The sequence below is a fragment of the Lacerta agilis genome, chromosome 12, assembly GCF_009819535.1.
Source record: "Lacerta agilis isolate rLacAgi1 chromosome 12, rLacAgi1.pri, whole genome shotgun sequence".
Classification (NCBI taxonomy): Eukaryota; Metazoa; Chordata; class Lepidosauria; order Squamata; family Lacertidae; genus Lacerta; species Lacerta agilis.
Genome location: NC_046323.1, coordinates 50,555,251 through 50,573,108, shown reverse-complemented (window position 1 = coordinate 50,573,108; position 17,858 = coordinate 50,555,251). Strand labels below are relative to the sequence as shown.

Below are 17,858 nucleotides of genomic sequence, written 5' to 3'. Positions count from 1 at the left end.
AGGCAGCGGGGGGCAAGGCAGCTGTCCTGGGCGCAGGAAGGGCTTGGAGTGGCTTATTTTAAAGCCCCCCCCTCCCGCACGCCTTAACAAACAAGTGGCGTGGTGGGGAACAGATAAAACGTCAGACTTTGTCAGTTTTTGTTAAGAAACAACTCCGCGGGGGCATTCTAGGGAGAATCGCATTGTGAACAGTTTTGGAACAGTTGTGAACCAGACTGATTCTTAACAGTTGTGAGCTGTTAAGTACTAGCAGAAATCCATGGACTTGGGTGAAAGAACTAGGCCTTAAGATAACAAACTAAGAACTAAGGTATAGTTTATCCCATTTCCTTTTCTTGAGCAAGCCACTTTGCCTTAATGTCTTTAATCAAGCCAACAAGAACAGACCACTGAGCTTTAAATTCTGAAGTGTTAGTGCAGAGTCTGAATGTTGAGAATACATGTAGAAAATTATTTCTGCTGTCATAAGTTTTCTTCTGTAAAATAACCTACATGCAAGGTGAGCTGACATAAGTTCACAAGGAGGAAAGGTCTTCGCTTACGAGCTGGCTCCTTTTTTGAAGTTGCCATGGTTTTAATCGGTTTGACGTTTTAGTTGATATGTGGAGGTAAACATCATTTGAGGAGGAAGGTATTTTAATGTAGGGTTTGTATTTTTACTCTACTTGCAGCATTTGGACTAACAGCATCTTTTCTTATGTATATGTGAATGAAGTGACTTACCTTTTTTCCTATTTGCATGCATTTTGAGCACAACTAAAGATATTTATGAATATTAGCTGTTTTGTTAAATAAATTATTTTAATCAAAGATTTTATGCCAGTTGTTGGTGCTGACTATGTTACGATAGATTGAAAGAGTTTCTTAGGATGAAAATTAATGCACACAGTTGAAATAACCAGTTAGCAAATCAATCATGACACAGCTCCTTTTATTACATGTCTAAGCAACCTGCCCAACACAGTAGCTTTATTTTTATCTTTATTGTTTCCTCAAATTCCATTTATTTCTCCTAAGTATTTCTTTTCAGTTTTAAAGGTTTTACAATCGTGTAGAAACAAAGGTACAGACAAGCAAAATAATAATCACCAAAATTACAAAACATAGGAGCAGCATAGAGGTGGTATTTTCCATATAAATTGAGAGCAGATGATGTGGGGGAAATAAAAGCAGTTAAAAGCATGCGTTCTTAATTACGCTTAAGCCTTTACACCAAAGAGTACTCATGTCATCAATAGATATGTGACTTTCAAGATATTGGAGCCAGAGTCACAGCTTGGCCCAGGGACATTGCCTGCACAACAATAAATAAAAGAGATAAAGTTGATTGCAGATGCAAAGATGAATGTTGACATGTACCTGGAACTCTTGCACCTTGCAAATAATGAGGCAAAGGTCAGTACATGTTATGAAAGGTAGCTACTGTACAAAACAGCTTGTGCCCTTATTTGACACACACCCGTTCTGCTTCCAGATGTCAACTGCAGAGAGAAGCTACTGGGAAATGAGCTGCTTGGGATGACAGCAATTTCCTCTATATTCCTATCTTAGGGCTCATCCAGACTTCCTTTTGTGCCGCGTTTCTAGGCTCAGTTCCATAGCTGTCAACCCTCCCTGCTGTTCCCCACTGCTATAACATAGCTGTCAACCCTCCCTGCTGTTTCCCAACGCTATAATAAGGGAATTTCCCACAAAAAAGGTTGACAGCTATGTGTCAGTTCTGCACTCTAAAGCACTGTGTCTGAGCCATAGCTGTCAACTTTTCCTTTTTTGCGGGAAATTCCCTTATTCCAGTGCCGTTTCCCACTGCAAAAAAAGGGAAGGTTGACAGCTATGGTGAGCATTTCTCTCTCTCTTTCTCTCCCCCCCCCATGCTTTCCCCTCAAAAACCTGCTCTTTGCTGCTGAACTGGAGCAAATGGCAATTCAATTTAGTTCAAGCCTTTCTGAGGGAAAAGGCTGGCATTGCATAGTACCGTTAGATGGGAATAAGAACAACAACAGTTTAGGACCTAAACGTTTGTGTGGCGGGAGGGAGCAGTAAAAGTTTGTAGGTTTTTTGCTTGTATGCTCGGTCTTTGGGATGAATTCTCCTGCAGCTGTGTGCTTACTAGGCAGGATACACACCCTATGTGCTGGGTAAGAAAAAGTGTCCGGGTGAAGCTTTTGAATTCTAAAGTTAGGACATTCCATGTTACTGGCAAGTGCAAATGTGGGTTCATAGTGCACAGAGCAAGGGAGGGACAGAGTTCCTTGTTTTACACACACACACACACACACACAAACACACACACACACACACACACCTCACTTCAGATTGGGGGTAGAGACAGAGAGCTTATCCACACTTTGTCTTGTCCTGCTGCTTTCCCTGAGGAAAGCCACTCTTTAGTGCTCAAATTGGAGCCAACTGCTATTGGGTTTTCTGCAGATTGACGTTTGTTCTGATTTAAATCCAAGGAATGGGTTTTCCATGGGAAAGAAGTGGGACAATGGGGAAACAATTCAGACCCATGCTTTCTAGGCATGGGACAAATGGAATTGTGTACAAGCCCAAAGACAATGATATACATCTGGCTTGCGAAAGGCCACCTAGTGAGTTCATAGCTGAGATGAGATTGTAACTGAGGTCTTCAGCTGTTAGTGCTAAGGATTAAAAGTCCTTAACTAGAAGAAGGAGTTGCAGATGAAAGTATCTTAGTGTCAGAATGATCAAGCACCCCACCACCACCCAATACTGTTTTTCTCCTAACCCTTAACTCCACTGCGTTGAAAGCAGCAGGCCTGAGCTTGGTGCATTAGATAGATAAATGTTAGCACAGAATATTAGCTTACATGCTATCAATTCTACCACACTTTAAAAAGTTATAAGGCCCACAGTCTCCACTTCATTCCATAACAATGGGAAAATAAAACTCTAGGGTGAAATGACTTGTTAAATGATAATGGCTTCTACCAAACATTCTGTGCAAGCATTATGTTTTCCCACGAGCTTTTACCCACACCCAGAAACATAACAATGATCTCTTTTTAAACTTACTTTGGCCTGAAGATTCACAGGCACGTGACACCAGGTTGCTCCCCCTGCCTCCTAACTTCAGTGGCGAAGTCGATACCTGAACTGAACATCGTGTGTGGGCTGCATCACACCAAACCCATAGCGGTTCTTGATTACGGGAGGGATTTCCTCCTCCATGTTAACCAGCTGCATATCAAAGTATGTCAGCATCAGGAAGGCAAAGAGTTTAACCTCATTGGTAGCAAAGTATCGCCCAGGGCACATGGAAGTCCCTGCACCCCATGGCATGGTGTAATATTTCACCTTTTCTCCATTCTTATAGAATTCTTTTTTTCTGCCGTCTAGGCTGAGGAACCTGTCATATTTGAAAACATGGGGATCTGGGTGGATTTCTGGATCCATATGTGCTGCCACAAAGGGGAAAAGTGCAACTCTGTCTCCTTTGCGCAGAAGATATTTTCTTCCATCGTTCATCTTGAGTTCTAGATCCACTAACACAGCCCTGACCAGCATAGGGGCTGCTGCCAGTCTCAAAGTCTCTTCCACAGCACTATCCAAGATGGGGGTCTTGTCTAACATCTCCTTGGTGACATTAAGCACTGCACCCCCTGCCCTCACTTTCTGGCCTGATTCTCCCACCACTCTGTCCACTTCTTTCCTCACCTCATCCATTGCCTTGGGATTTTTCATCAGGTAGGCAAGAAGCCAGAAGGAAGCTGGGCCAGTATTACCTTGAGCTGCCCACAGGAGCAGAAACAGAAATCTATCCCGCATGTATTCAGGCATCCCAGTCTCAGCCAGCTGCTCTTGCTGGTCAGTTATCCAACCACTGATGTTACTCCTCTCATATACATCCTTCACAGACATGATTTTCCAGAATAGTCTCTTCAGAGACTCAGCTTCTTTTCTCTCTCCATGAGACAGGGTGGAACAAGCAAACCCTGGGAAGAGTTTATCATATTTGCGAAACTCTACAAACACATCTTCAGAGCCAGTTAAGTCATGCTTCTCAGCATCTTCTTTGTTCTTTTCATCTTTGCTGGTTGTATTTCCAAACAGGGCTAGATATCCAGCCCTAAAGACCATGTTGTAGCTGAAGTGGAACAATCCATCCTGTTTCCAGGATTTCTGCCCCCCTGCTGAACTCAGGCTATGGGATATCACTCTATGCAAGCTGTCCATCATGGCCTGGGTCATCACCACAAGCCCATTGCCCTTGAGGTGTTTTACGCTGGCTGTCTCTATTATCTTGTGAGTGCGTATTTCCGGCTGAAAACCAAACACTTTGGCCACAAGTTGTGTTGCATATGCGTTGAAATCCAGCTTGCTTCTTGCTTCTTTCACAATAGCTCCATAGGAGAGTGGGTCCATCACAAAAGTGAAATAGTATCCTCCAAGCAGTACCGTGAAAATATCCCCATGCTTCTTCTGCATCCTTTGCAAGAAGTCAACACCGTCCTTTCGGTAGCGCAATGCATGTCCAAGCCACGGAATGAGGCCTTTATCTAAAGGGGGTTCTTTGGCTCTCCTCTGGCGGAATGCCCCCACCAGGTAGAGCCCCCCCAATATGCATGCCAGGATGGCACATAGGACCATCACCCAGAAAGCCATCTCTCGGAGCTCTGTGATACAAAAGCACAAGCCGGCTCTTGCAGAAAAACAGGTGATTATAAAATGTTGCTTCATTTATCATGAATCTAGGTGGAGCCAGTAAGCAGAGCAAGCAAATGTTAACCCTTGCTAAGGTTAATTTATTTGCACTAAAATAATATCTGAACTAGAGCTTGTAATAGATGGAAGTGTTTTTAATTCCAGTTGTGCTTTATGTTTTTTGAATGTAGATTGAAAGTACATGGGAATGTAGATTGAAAGTACAAGGGGAGGAGGGGCAAATGTCGATGACTTTGCAGGATGGAATCAAACATAAGGTAAGAAGTTCATGGCAAAGGGAGATCTGGAAGTGACTGGTGGTTTTGCAAATAAGGGAGGGGGAAGTTAAGTTACTTAATTTGGAGGTCCTGAAGCTACATGTAAACAGAAACAGCTGTCCTTGGGAACTCACATTTTTCCGAATTTTGCAATGCAGGTTTCCTGGCAGCTAATGTGAAGAAAAATGTGTATACTGGGGTAAAGTGTGCATAAAAATGCATATATTCACAAAAGTAACATACAAAAAATGTGTTATGGTAGAGTGTCAGAATAGGATCTTGGAAACCAAGGTTCTAGTCTCCATTCAACAATGTGACATGGAGGAGAGAGAACTACATATGAGCTCCTGGGGGGAAAGGTGACATCTAAATGTAAGAATGAATGAGTGAGTGAATGATACCAGGAGGGAAGTACTAGGGCAGGGGTAGGCAAGCTAAGGCCCGGGGCCGGATGCAGCCCAATCGCCTTCTCAATCCGGCCCGCGGACAGTCCGGGAATCAGTGTGTGTTTACATGAATAGAATATGTCATTTTATTTAAAATGCATCTCTGGGTTATCTGTGGGGCCTGCCTGGTGTTTTTACATGAGTAGAATGGGTGCTTTTATTTAAAATGCATCTCTGGGTTATTTGTGGGGAATAGGAATTCGTTCTTTTTTTTCTTTTTTCTTTTTCAAAGTATAGTCTGGCCCACCACATGGTCTGAGGGACGGTGGACCGGCTTACAGCTGAAAAAGGTTGCTGACCCCTGTACAAGGGGGAATTTCTGCCATCAATATCACCGTGAATAAAATGGTCATGCGCTGGTGCAGTGGTTCAGATCAGGGAAATATAATAGGTGGCAACAGAGGGGTTGAAGCACTAATAGTTACCTGTTTGGTGTGGGGGTGGGGACAGGGACACATGAGCTTAAGTAAGCACTATACCTTTAAACCACATTCAAAGCACATTTCCCACCTCAAAGAATTCTGGGCACTGTAGCTTGTTAAGAGTTCTTTAAATTCACATTCAATATATTCCCTCAGTGGTGGAGCATATGCCCACACCGCCTGGGGTGGGTGCGCAGGATGGGCCCCTGTGGAGGGTGCCTCCTGTGTACCACAGTCCAGGTGAGCAGAGGGGCAGGGAATCGTTCTCATATATTGCCTTTCTAGTGTTTGCTTTGTGACAGTTTGTGAGTTTGGTGATCTCTTTTGTCCTCCTCCAGCTTTGCTTCTGCAGTTTGGGCCCCTGTACATGTTTACCCCCTTCACATCCTGACAAATTCAAATGGCACTTGTTTGGTGTGAGGAGAGTACTGCAATGTCGGCAGCACAGGGCGCTGGAGTTCTAAAATTCCTTAGGCTTCTTGTCTTCTTTCTCCCAAAGGGATAAATGGCTTGCGGGTATCCATACTAGCAAGTCTTGGAAAGGGTATACAGTGGTACCTCTAGTTACAAATTTAATTCGTTCTGGGGGTCCGTTCTTAACCTGAAACTGTTCTTAACTAGAGGCATGCTTTCGCTGAAGGGGCCTCTTGCTGCCGCTGTGCCGCCAGCACACAATTTCCGTTCTCACCCTGGGGCAAATTTCTCAACTCGAAGTAACTCTTCCAGGTTAGTGGAGTTTGTAACCTGAGGTGTTTGTAACTCGAGGTACCACTGTATTAATCTCAGGAGTACTGTCATTTTAGTAGCCACCAGGTGGTCCGTTATGGAGAGATTCCAACATTTGACATCTGCATTAATAGTACTCCATACCTTCCTGTTGTTGACTTCACAAAGTCAGTTCAATTTTTTTTGTCGTTGACATGCCCAGCTAATTAAAACTTTTCCTTTCAACAGGAATGTTAAGCAATCGAAGGAAAGCTGTTTGGGAAATGTTGAAAAACAATTTCAGATTACGAAAGTTTGCAGTCACATCAGAAACTAAACCGGTTAAACCTGATCCAATGAAATCTGCACACCCAGCAGCATTAAAGTAAAACCAAAAATCACTGGGAGCTGTTCCAAGTGACACTGGTTTCGTGGCTCGATCTGCCCCTATGGGAGGCAAGGCATGAGAAAGCCAAATGTTTATTTCAAAGAGACATGATAGAACCAGCACTTGCTTTACTTCAAAAGCTTGCTAACCAGCAGTAGCTGAGAGCAATGAGCACTATTATGCAGTCTTCAGCACCTTGAGAACTTTGTTTCCAGGAAGATAGGAATTGAGGGAGATTTAAGAGGTTGAGTGACTGCCCCACCCTACAGAAGGGAAAGTGTGTTCTTTTAAATGCACCAAGAGAATGGAAGCAAAGTCCAATCGTGCTGGTGCTACTGCTGTCAACCATAAATTTTACCAGCTTTATTGCAGAGACAGAGGTCATACTGTGTGGTCATTCTTGCACATTTCCAGGAATGTGATATGCGTGCACACAATGATAAAATAAGCACATACGATAGCTCAGCTGATTGCTGCTAATGCCAAGGTTGCAGGAGGTATGATCCCCGTAAGGGACAGCTGTATATTCCTGCATTGCAGGGAGTTGGACTAGATGATCCTTAGGACCCCTTCCAACCCTATTATACTATATGTAGACATTTTGATATCCAGTCTTCCCAGGTTACTGGCACAGGTCCATCTGATAAATATCAGGTCATCTCCCTCATCCACTATTGAAACATCAATGAGTGAAATCTTATTATGGCCTGAACTGGCAGAAGAAAACTGGTGTGTTTTAGTGCTTCTGTCTTGTCACGGGGGCAGAACAGGAAGCTATGCACAAGCACCTGATACCTTGTCTCTTTTAATGGAATCCTCTTCCTTCCCCACAGGGCTGTACTTTCCCTGATCCCTGTGACATCCAACACCACACTTCTCAGACTCATATCCCAGACACACACTCCGGCACTGTCTCCATCCCTACAAGAGGCCCTCTTGTTGCTTCCACCTTCCTTGAATATTTGAGGAGGGAGGGTGGCAGCTCATACGCTACGAAGTTCCCTGCCCAAAGAGGTATGCTTTTCCAAACCAAACTTAAAAGCAGTGATCGCTGATCCATGGCTATTTGATGTACCTGTGAGGACAATTAATTTGCTGATGAAGAATTATCATTGAAACAGTTACAGGTAGGTAGCCATGTTGGTCTGCCATAGTCAAAACAAAATAAAAAAATAAATAAAATGGACATAAATCTGATACCAGGAATCACAAGACAGAGAAACCAGTAGGAAAATACTTCAGTCTTCCAGGACATTCTATACAAGATCTCAAAGTAGCTGTCTTACTACAGAGGAATTTCAGAAATAGACTGGAAAGAGAAGTTGCTGAATTGCAACTAATTACCAAACTTAAAACCACGGAGAGACCTGGTCTGAACAAAGACGTTGGATTCTTATCTCATTATACACGACAAAGCTATCTTTAGCCATCTCACCCCTTGCTTTTTCCTGTAAGACCAATTGCAGTTGTTAACAGTCATCAACAGGTTTACCACACCTATCAGCCAATCCCCCATTCCCACCACCCTTCTGAATAATACCCCTCCCCACTCTCTCACTATATATAAGGGTCTGGTGGCTTCCGTTTCAGTGTATCTGAAGAAGTGTGCATGAAACAGTTCATTATCCTGGAAAAAACTTCCGTTTGCTGCTGGGCTTGGAGACCCTTTTGTGTCGTCCGGAGCAATGTTTGCAGGATATTGACTGTGGAAAGGCATTTTGCCTCCATTGAAGTGATCTTGGATAGTGATTTATCCTGTTTATGTAACCTTTACTTGATTCTTAATTTGTGACTCCATGCACATATTATATGTTTTCTGTTTAGGTGCATATTTTGCATTCATTGGGTGCTAAATATACACCTCTATACCCTGGCCTTTGATACCCTTGATATATATCTTAAAACACTCCATCACATTCTCCTAACTGTTTTGTTTATTTGTTTATTTAGATTTATATTCAGTTTGATTGTAAAGAGCAAACCTCAAAGTAATTTACAAAAGATAAAACAATAAAATTAGTAAAATTATTTAGTTAATCCGCGAAAACAATTGCAATCTATAAAACACGATTAACAAAACAACTAAAAAGTAAGCTAAACGGCACAATTATGGCAAAAGTCATATTACAGGGTTCATAATCTATAAAACAATATTGTCAACATTAACAAAACAGCAACCAAAAAAACAAACTAAGCACTGTTGAATTCATACACCCCCACCCCACACCCATGACTCATAATCTTTCACTCTATTTAGTTCACGTAAAGACACATACACACTGTGGCAGCAGTTCCCTTCTGGTTTCTTGGGTTGGTAGCACAGGTGAAACCACCCACCCCATGATGGCAGACAAGACCTCTCCTCATTCCAGAGGGGAGGAGTTGTGGGCGGGGGCCGTTTCCCGTGCTTGCAGGGGTGTGTGTTCGGCCCCCTGCCTTGTCCCCTCCTTCGTGCCATGCCAAGCCCCATAGCCAGCTAATTGGGCTGGCTGGGGGGCGGTGGCTGGATTCAAACAGCCAGGGAAGCGCCATTTCCAGCCATTCTGCCCCCTGCTCGCGTCGGCTCGGGTGGCGGTTAGGCATTGGAATATTCAATAGGTGATGTAATATGTGTTGTGTGTTGGAGGTCAGGTTGTGCCCATCACCTACCTCCTAGGGGTATCCCTTTAAAGGGATCCGGCGGTCGTGGATCCTGTCCGATGCCCTGCTAGTGGCTAGAGCCATGGCACGACCCCTGGTGACGTCAGGGGAAGCTTCCAGTTGAATTTGCATCAACAAGCTCCTCCCACTGGTTGTTAACCCTCTTGTCCAATGCCTAAGCCAATACCACCCACACGCCATAACCAATAAAGTTGTGGCCTTATTTTGCCCATTAACCTAAAATATTGTGTCCGTGTGGACGCTTATTCCAAATGGCTGGAGGTGGCCCTGACGCCCTCCACCACTACCGAAGCCATAATCCGGGTGCTGCGGGGCCTATTTGCAACGCATGGGTGTCCTGATGTCCTCGTCTCCGACAACAGGCCATAGTTCACATCAGGCACTTTTGAAAGGTACCTCTTGGGGCTGGGCATCCGCCATGCCCTAACAGCACCATTTCACCCGGCCAGCAACGGACAGGCGGAAAGAATGGTGCGCTCAGCAAAAGAGGCACTGGTGCGCCTGGACCAGAAGGACTGGCATGAGCGGGTCACGGAATACTTGCTCGTGCAGCACATCACCCCGCATGCAGCCACAGGGCGGAGTCCAGGTGAACTGCTTATGGGTCGTCGCCTCAGATCTCTGCTCGACCGGTTGCATCCAGACTTTGGGGTAGCTGAGCCCCCGGGCTCTGCTAACGTGCCAAGGTCTTTTACGGCCGGAGATAAGGTTTTTGCCAGGAATTATGTGGGGGACATTCCTTGGGTGCCAGCCACGATAGTGGGAGTCACTGGGCCCCGCTCATATCAGGTGGCACTTGAGGACGGGCGTTTGTGGCGCCAATACATAGCCCAACTAAGGCGCCGGGTTGGAAATTTGGACGATATCGCAGTGCCCTCAACTGCAGCCTCAGCTCCAGAACTGACACCAATGGAAGGCGAGGCTCCACCTACACCCCCTTCACAAACTGCGGACATGGAGCCGAGCCAAGCTGCTGCAGTGGTTTTGCCTGACTCCCTTGAGACTCGGACCACTGCCTTGCCTGAGTTTCCACCGAGTCTGCTCGCGGCAGTCCCTTCAACAGCAGCGGAGCCAGGGAATTCAGGCGCAACGCCACCATTGGTAGCACGGCAGTCGCAACGGGACTCGAGCAGCCAACCGGACTCTGATACTGGCCCACGGCGGTCAGGTAGGGTTTCCAAACGCCCGGCTTATTTAAAAGACTATGTTACCAACAATTTGCACACGTAATGCTGCATTGTAAATAGAAGTAGTTATGCTTGCAAACTGGGAAAATTGAAACTGATATGCTATGTGCCTTAATGAACCAACAAGAGTATTGCTGTATATAATGGAACCACTATGATTGTAACCTAATGCCTTATCTCGGTGGGGAGGGGTGTTATGTATTGAAGTTCTCACCCTAGGCCACTAGGGGTGTGTGTATATAGTTCATTCTGCTGCAGTTTTCACTCAGGTCTGCACATGCAAATGAGGGATTGAAAAGTGACATTCAGGGATTGGGTAACTACAGAAAGTTGTTACTGTTGCTTTGTAGCTGAGTTCTATATAAGCAGGCAGCTGAGCCCTTCAGCTCACTTCTGTTCCAGCCTGAGAATAAACAAGAGCTGCTTGGGAATCACTGTGTCATCTGCTGTGTCCACCCACTATTTAACAGGATCTGCTTTTGGCCCCTGGGCAATTTGGCTCCAGGGACCACCATTCGCTCCATAAGATGCACAGATATTTCCCCTTACTTTTTAGGAGGAAAGAAGTGTGTCTTATGGAGCGAAAAATAGGTACCGTATATCGCGGCGTATAAGGCGACTCGGCGTATAAGACGGCCCCCCAACTTTTTATGTGAAAAAACAGAGTTTGGGGTATACTCACCCACCCTCCATGGTGGCTGAGGTGGTGGCGGCGGCTGGAGCGGCGGGGAGAGCGTCCCCCGCGCCACACAGGAGATCTCTGCGCTTGCCGGCCAAGCGCACAGCGGCCTCCATGGCTGCTGAGGCGGCGGCAGCAGCGCTGGAGCGGCGGGGAGAGCGTCCCCCGCGCCATACAGGAGATCTCCGCGCTTGCCGGCCAAGCGCACAGAGGCCTCCATGGCTGCTGAGGCGGCGGCAGCAGCGCTGGAGCAGCAGGGAGAGCGTCCCCCGCGCCATACAGGAGATCTCCGCGCTTGCCGGCCAAGCGCACAGCGGCCTCCATGGCTGCTGAGGCGGCGGCAGCAGCGCTGGAGCGGCAGGGAGAGCGTCCCCCGTGCCATACAGGAGATCTCCGCGCTTGCCGGCCAAGCGCACAGCGGCCTCCATGGCTGCTGAGGCGGCGGCAGCAGCGCTGGAGCGGCGGGAGAGCGTCCCCCGCGCCACACAGGAGATCTCCGCGCTTGCCGCCCAAGCGTTCAGCGGCCTCCATGGCTGCTGAGGCGGCGGCAGCGGCGGCTGGAGCGGCGGGGAGAGCCTCCCCCTCGCTGCACAGGAGCGCTCTGCGCTTGCCTCCATGGCGGCTGAGGCGGCTGGAGCGGCGGGGAGAGCCTCCCCCTCGCTGCACAGGAGCGCTCCGCGCTTGCCTCCATGGCGGCTGAGGCGGCTGGAGCGGCGGGGAGAGCCTCCCCCTCGCTGCACAGGAGCGCTCCGCGCTTGCCTCCATGGCGGCTGAGGCGGCTGGAGCGGTGGGGAGAGCCTCCCCCTCGCTGCACAGGAGCGCTCCGCGCTTGCCTCCATGGCGGCTGAGGCGGCTGGAGCGGCGGGGAGAGCCTCCCCCTCGCTGCACAGGAGCGCTCCGCGCTTGCCTCCATGGCGGCTGGAGCGGCGGGGAGAGCCTCCCCCTCGCTGCACAGGAGCCCTCCGCGCTTGCCGGCCAAGCGCAAAACGGCCTCCCTGGCGGCTGAGGCAGCGGCAGCGGCGGGGAGAGCCTCCCCCTCGCCATACAGGAGCCCTCCGCGCTTGCCTCCATGGCGGCTGAGGCAGCGGTAGCGGCGGCTGGAGCGGTGGGGAGAGGCTCCATGGCGGCTGAGACGGTGCACGCACACACTCAGCCAGTGGCGGGGTGGATGTTGCCGGCGTACAAGACGACCCCCGACTTCAGAGAAGATTTTTTGGGATTAAAAAGTCGTCTTATACGCCGCGATATACGGTACCTTAAAGACATCGCAGCCTCTGCTGTGCTTTATTCCCAAAAGGAAATGCAAATCTTGGCGCCTGGAACACCTGGGGTTTCACATCACTCAGAGACTGGGGTGGCGTGCAAAAATGCACACACACGCACAAGATTTTGCATTATAACCCCATGTTTTACCAGTTGCATTAATGTGCATTTTTATCAGATGCTCGGATTCTCAAACCTTTTATAGGCATGTGGCATTTTCATCAATGTTATCCATTGTCATATTTTTTTTAATAAAATGCTTATTTGCAGCCAACACAACATTTAAATGTTTTATAACAAGCAACAGTAGATAGCATTAATAAAAATGTACGCAAATACAACTGAAAAACGCAGGATTATAATGCAGACATGGTGGTGGTGGCGATCCATAAAGTGGAATATAAATAAACGTTTAAATAGAATAAAAGAATGTTTCAGGTGTCACTATGGAATATAATAAATAATCCTTGTTTCCATATTTCCTGTTTCCCCTATTTTGCACAGTTTCACTAAAGCATCCTTATGCTTGGCTCTGTAATCTACCTTCCTGTTTCCCTTATTTTATATGACAGATCATTTTTCACTGATCAGAAATCAAATTTCACTGAGAAGAAATTGAACATTCCTCTTCAACCAGCTGACTTAACATCCTATATCCTTTTAAATATGTTGAGGGGGACATTATTGGGTTTGTTTGTTTTTTGCTTTTGCTCTTGTTTTTATTATGTATAACAACAACAACAACAACAACAACAACAACAACAACAACAACAACAACAACAACAACAACATCAATAATAATAATAATAATAATAATAATAATAATAATAATAATAATAATAATTCTGCCATGGATTTGGTTTGTACTCACCAAGAAGAGCAGCCATTTTCTTGGTTCTGTCAGGAGAATATATTTCTAAAGCAGGTCACAGACTTTTCGTTGTTCAGTCGCAGAAGCCAGCTTTACCTCAGCTGCGGTTTCGCTCACAGAGAAGTTTTGTTATCTCTCAGAAGACACGGTGTTGCTAAAACCAATATGCCGAGGCCTTGGAAGTGTGCAAGAAAGAATGTTTCTGGGCCAGTTTATTGATTTTTTGTGAGATGATAAGAATACAGTAATACAAAATTGTGTGGTAGCCATTTTGTTCAGCTTAGTGAGGAGTGGCAGCCATTTTTAGATGCCTGATGATACGCCTTATGGCCTAATCTCTGGGGTAGCAATTCTGTTGACTTTAAAACAAAAACAGAGGTATTATAGCTGCGGCCATGCCCCCTACACATCTGTTTTTGCAATAATGGCTTCTGTCAAGTGGCTAATAAGTTTCCAAACCGAAGTGGGCGGGAAGAGTATCTCCCTCAGTCCGCCAGCTTGTCTTCTTTTTGAGAATGTGGCGTAAGATGGAAGCCTATTCAGTGGGCTCCAGAACCTGTGTGAACCGGGGTTCAAGTCCACACCAGGCCATGAAGATCACTGGGAGACCTTGGGCCAGTCCACTGTTTCTCAGCCTAGCCTACCTCACAGGGTTGCTGAGAGGATAAGCTAGGGAGGGAGGAGAGCCTTCGAGCTCAAAAGTTAAAAGCTAATAAGCAGAAATGTAGCCAGTGAAGCGTTCCCATCTCCCTGGAAGAATGAGGCTGCAATCCTAGACACGTAACCTGAGAGTAAACCTAACTGAATATAGTGGGGCTTACTTCTGAGTAAACGTGGGTAAGAGTGGGCAGGGGAAGGAAAGCCATTTCAGACGAAACAGCTAAATTGAAGTCTAGTAGTGTTTCTGTCGGCTGCTGCTTAGGAAGATTTGGAACACAGTATCGCTAAAATAATTAACATATATTATTATTAGGCAGGGTGCAGATGAAGGTATGAATTTCAGGATGAGGGATGAACTTTTCATTATTATTTTTGGAATCTGAGGTCAAGATAAAGCATTATTATTATTATTATTATTATTATTATTACTACTACTACTACTACTGCTGGTTTAAATGGAGAAGTTCTGGACTTGCCACAGGATAATCGAGCTTGATAAATATTTCTGCACTGAGGCAGCAGCACAGAAAACATATCCATCTCCTACAGCATGGGGGCACTGCAGCACAGCAAATTTCTGCATTGTGATTTTTTTAAAAAAATAATGTTTATTGAGTTTTACATTTTTATCATAATAACAACATATTAGTAAGATGTGTGGGGTGTAAACAGTAAAATTATCATTATGGAATGGGATGTCCCTATTTTCATCAGAGAAATGTTGGAGGGTATGCAACTTTGCTACCACCTCATTCCTGCCCTGTCCAGGTAAACTGCAGCAACACTGGTGAGATGAGAGGGCATTACAGTGTGCATGTCTGAACCCACAGGCGTATCAAGCCATTTTGGCTAAGAGTCTGGGAAGACCTGGTCCCTGTCTTGCAGACCTTTTCTCACCAGGCCAGGGAGAGTGGGGCAAGGACTGACTCCAGCTACAAAAGCTGAGGCTACTGAAGAGGCCAGAGACCATCTTGGCTGTCTCTTAGTGCAGAGCCTGAGTTTCCACAGCTGCTGCCTGCCATGTACCACCATTGGTAGGATCGGCAGCAACAACAGCAGATAAGTTATATGCTTATAATAATATTGTATTCTCTTGCTGATTATGCTGTTTTAAATGCGCTTTTTATATTTGACTTCCTGCAGTAATATTTTAGTTTCCTCTTAATTATGTTGCTTTGGTAATATTTTATTGTGAATTGTTTTATTTGATGTCAGTTGTAAACCTCTTTGAGGTTTTTTGTCTTTAAAAAAAATGAGGTGGTATAGAAATGAAAATAATAATTGTAATAATAATAATAATAGCGTGCATTTGATCCGCCAGCATACACTTCTGAGAGGAACTGAACCTCTAACGTACAGACAGAGCTTGCGTTTGTTTAAATGCGTCGATAATTTTATCCCTTATACCCCATAGAGAACTCACACCAAGCACTGGCAGTAAAATTGGTTTATTACAAGGAAAATAAAATGCTTTAAACAGTGAGTTACAAAACAGTTTTATGTGGGCAGCATCCTATCATGCATATACACTAGTCTTAAAGAATGAAACAAATCGCAAAGTTCCAAAGTGGGTCTAACCCATGTCATGAGCCCACAGAAAATAGGGACAGGAGCAAAGTTGCTGTTGCAGAGTTCGACTCCTTTCTGTGCCTCAAAGGTAACTTCAGAAGTGCTTGGAGAAGGAGGCCACAAACAACTCCTCTCCATATCAGCATTACTCCCCCAAAGGAACCAGTGTGTTTACCTGCCTCATTCTAACACAGGCATAGGCAAACTCGGCCCTCCAGATGTTTTGGGACTACAACTCCCATCATCCCTAACTAACAGGACCACTGGTCAGGGATGACGGGAGCTGTAGTCCCAGAACCTCTGGAGGGCCGAGTTTGCCTATGCCTGTTTTAAGAGATCAGTTCTGCTTGCATTAACCAATATAAAAACTAGTCCCTTGTGAACTACCTATGACCCTTGTGTGGCTTCTATGTTGTTCATGACATGAGTGCAACAGACATTCCGTCTCCAACAGTTGCAGAGAAGGTCAGATCAGTAATTTGTACATAAAGATTTTACAAAGGTAAATCACTTGCTCCAAAGTAATGGTTCACTTACATTGATGTTACTGTTATGTGTTCCTATGAACTCTTAAATGTGTTTTTGTTTATTTTTTTGTTTTTCCTGAACAAGCAATAATGCTTTGTGGCACCGTAAGGAGCAAGAAATGACATGGTAGCATAAGCATTGGTGTTGCAGACAGTGAGGTCCAAAGGAAATTAAATGCATGACTAGCAATTACCTCGTTAATACCAGCTGTTCACAACAAGCACGGTCTCAAGGCAGAGGTTGGCAATCTAAGGCCAATGGGCTGGTCCCGGCCCATGAACTTCTTGGAACCGGCCCAAGACCATTCCGTGGATCAGCATGGAGATTCCATGCTGTTTCCCCCCACAGCGCTATTTTTTTCTCGCCGCAGGGACCAATATCTGGGTCGGAAGAGCGCCAGAAATAGCGTGTGCGTACATGCTATTTCTGGCACACTTCCAGGACAGAGGAGCGCTTGTTCGCATGCGCACACACTATTTCCGGCACTCTTCAGACCCGGAAGAGCGCTGGAAATAGCTTGAGCGCGCGCATGGGCACACATGCTCCGGCCCACCGAGCGGTCTGCCAGGGAGTGGACCGGACCGGCCTCAAAAAACGTTGCCAACCCAACTTAAGGTAAGGTAAAAGTAAATACGGTGGTACCCCGGTTTACAAACTTAATCCGTTCCGGAAGTCCATGCTTAAACCAAAACCATTCTTAAACCGAGGCACGCTTTCCCTAATGAGGCTTCCGTTCTTAGACCAAGGTAATGTTCGCAAACTGGGACACTACTTCCGCTTTTGCAGAGTTCCTAAACCGAATAGTTCTTACACAGGGCTGTTCTTAACCTAGGTACCACTGTAGTACTTAATGTGTTGTGCTTAATGACATTGTATCATGGGTTTGGGCCCAGAAACCTCGAGGTCTGAGATGCTCCTGCCTTGACAACCCTTGTGGCAGTAGGTGGCGGGGTGTGTGTAAAATAGCAAATACAAAATGTGAAGAGTTTGCAAAGAGACTTGGGCATGTCTTTTGCTGTGCAGGAGCACTCACTACTGGTCTTTTTGTCATTTGTCATTAATATACAGTAACCGTAAATAAAAATATAAACTGAATTGGCTAATATAAGCATAAAATAATCATATTACAGCTGCAGCACGTAAAAAATTCCTATAGACAGTACTTTTAACACAAGAATGCTTTATTGTGTGTGTGTGAAACTCCACCTGTTTTTCTATTGCTTGTATATTTTCCTCAGAGGGGTTCAAGGAGTTCTGAAGAAGTGTGCATGCACACGAAAGCTCATACCAAGAACAAACTTAGTTGGTCTCTAAGGTGCTACTGGAAGGATTTTTGTTTGTTTGTTTGTTTTGGTAGCAGTGTGTATGTGCCTGCAAGGCAAGGGGCCAAATTCACATACCAGGTTCAGTGGCTCTACACATGCAGTTACCCAGTAATCAGCATGAATAGCAGGGTATTCACAGTACATGATGATTTGATTTGCCCTTCTTCCAGTGGAGAGGCTCCTTCACTTGTTCCTGAACTCCTCCAGC

The 17,858-nt window shown here is 45.7% G+C and overlaps 1 protein-coding gene across 1 annotated transcript; it reads right to left on the bottom strand.

Annotated features, from left to right (window-relative positions):
* Positions 1 to 996: 996 nt before the first annotated feature.
* Positions 997 to 4,668, bottom strand: LOC117056111 (5-beta-cholestane-3-alpha,7-alpha-diol 12-alpha-hydroxylase-like). Its single transcript, XM_033166229.1, has 2 exons — positions 3,040 to 4,668; positions 997 to 1,374 (listed from the first exon to the last, which is right to left on the bottom strand). Exon 1 carries the CDS (start codon positions 4,627 to 4,629, stop codon positions 3,097 to 3,099), a length of 1,533 nt encoding a protein of 510 aa, XP_033022120.1. The 5' UTR covers positions 4,630 to 4,668; the 3' UTR covers positions 997 to 1,374; positions 3,040 to 3,096.
* Positions 4,669 to 17,858: the final 13,190 nt, after the last annotated feature.

Excerpts from the sequence above, each read along its gene's own strand:
- LOC117056111 (XM_033166229.1), bottom strand. The coding sequence starts at position 4,629 with ATGGCTTTCTGGGTGATGGTCCTATGTGCCATCCTGGCATGCATATTG.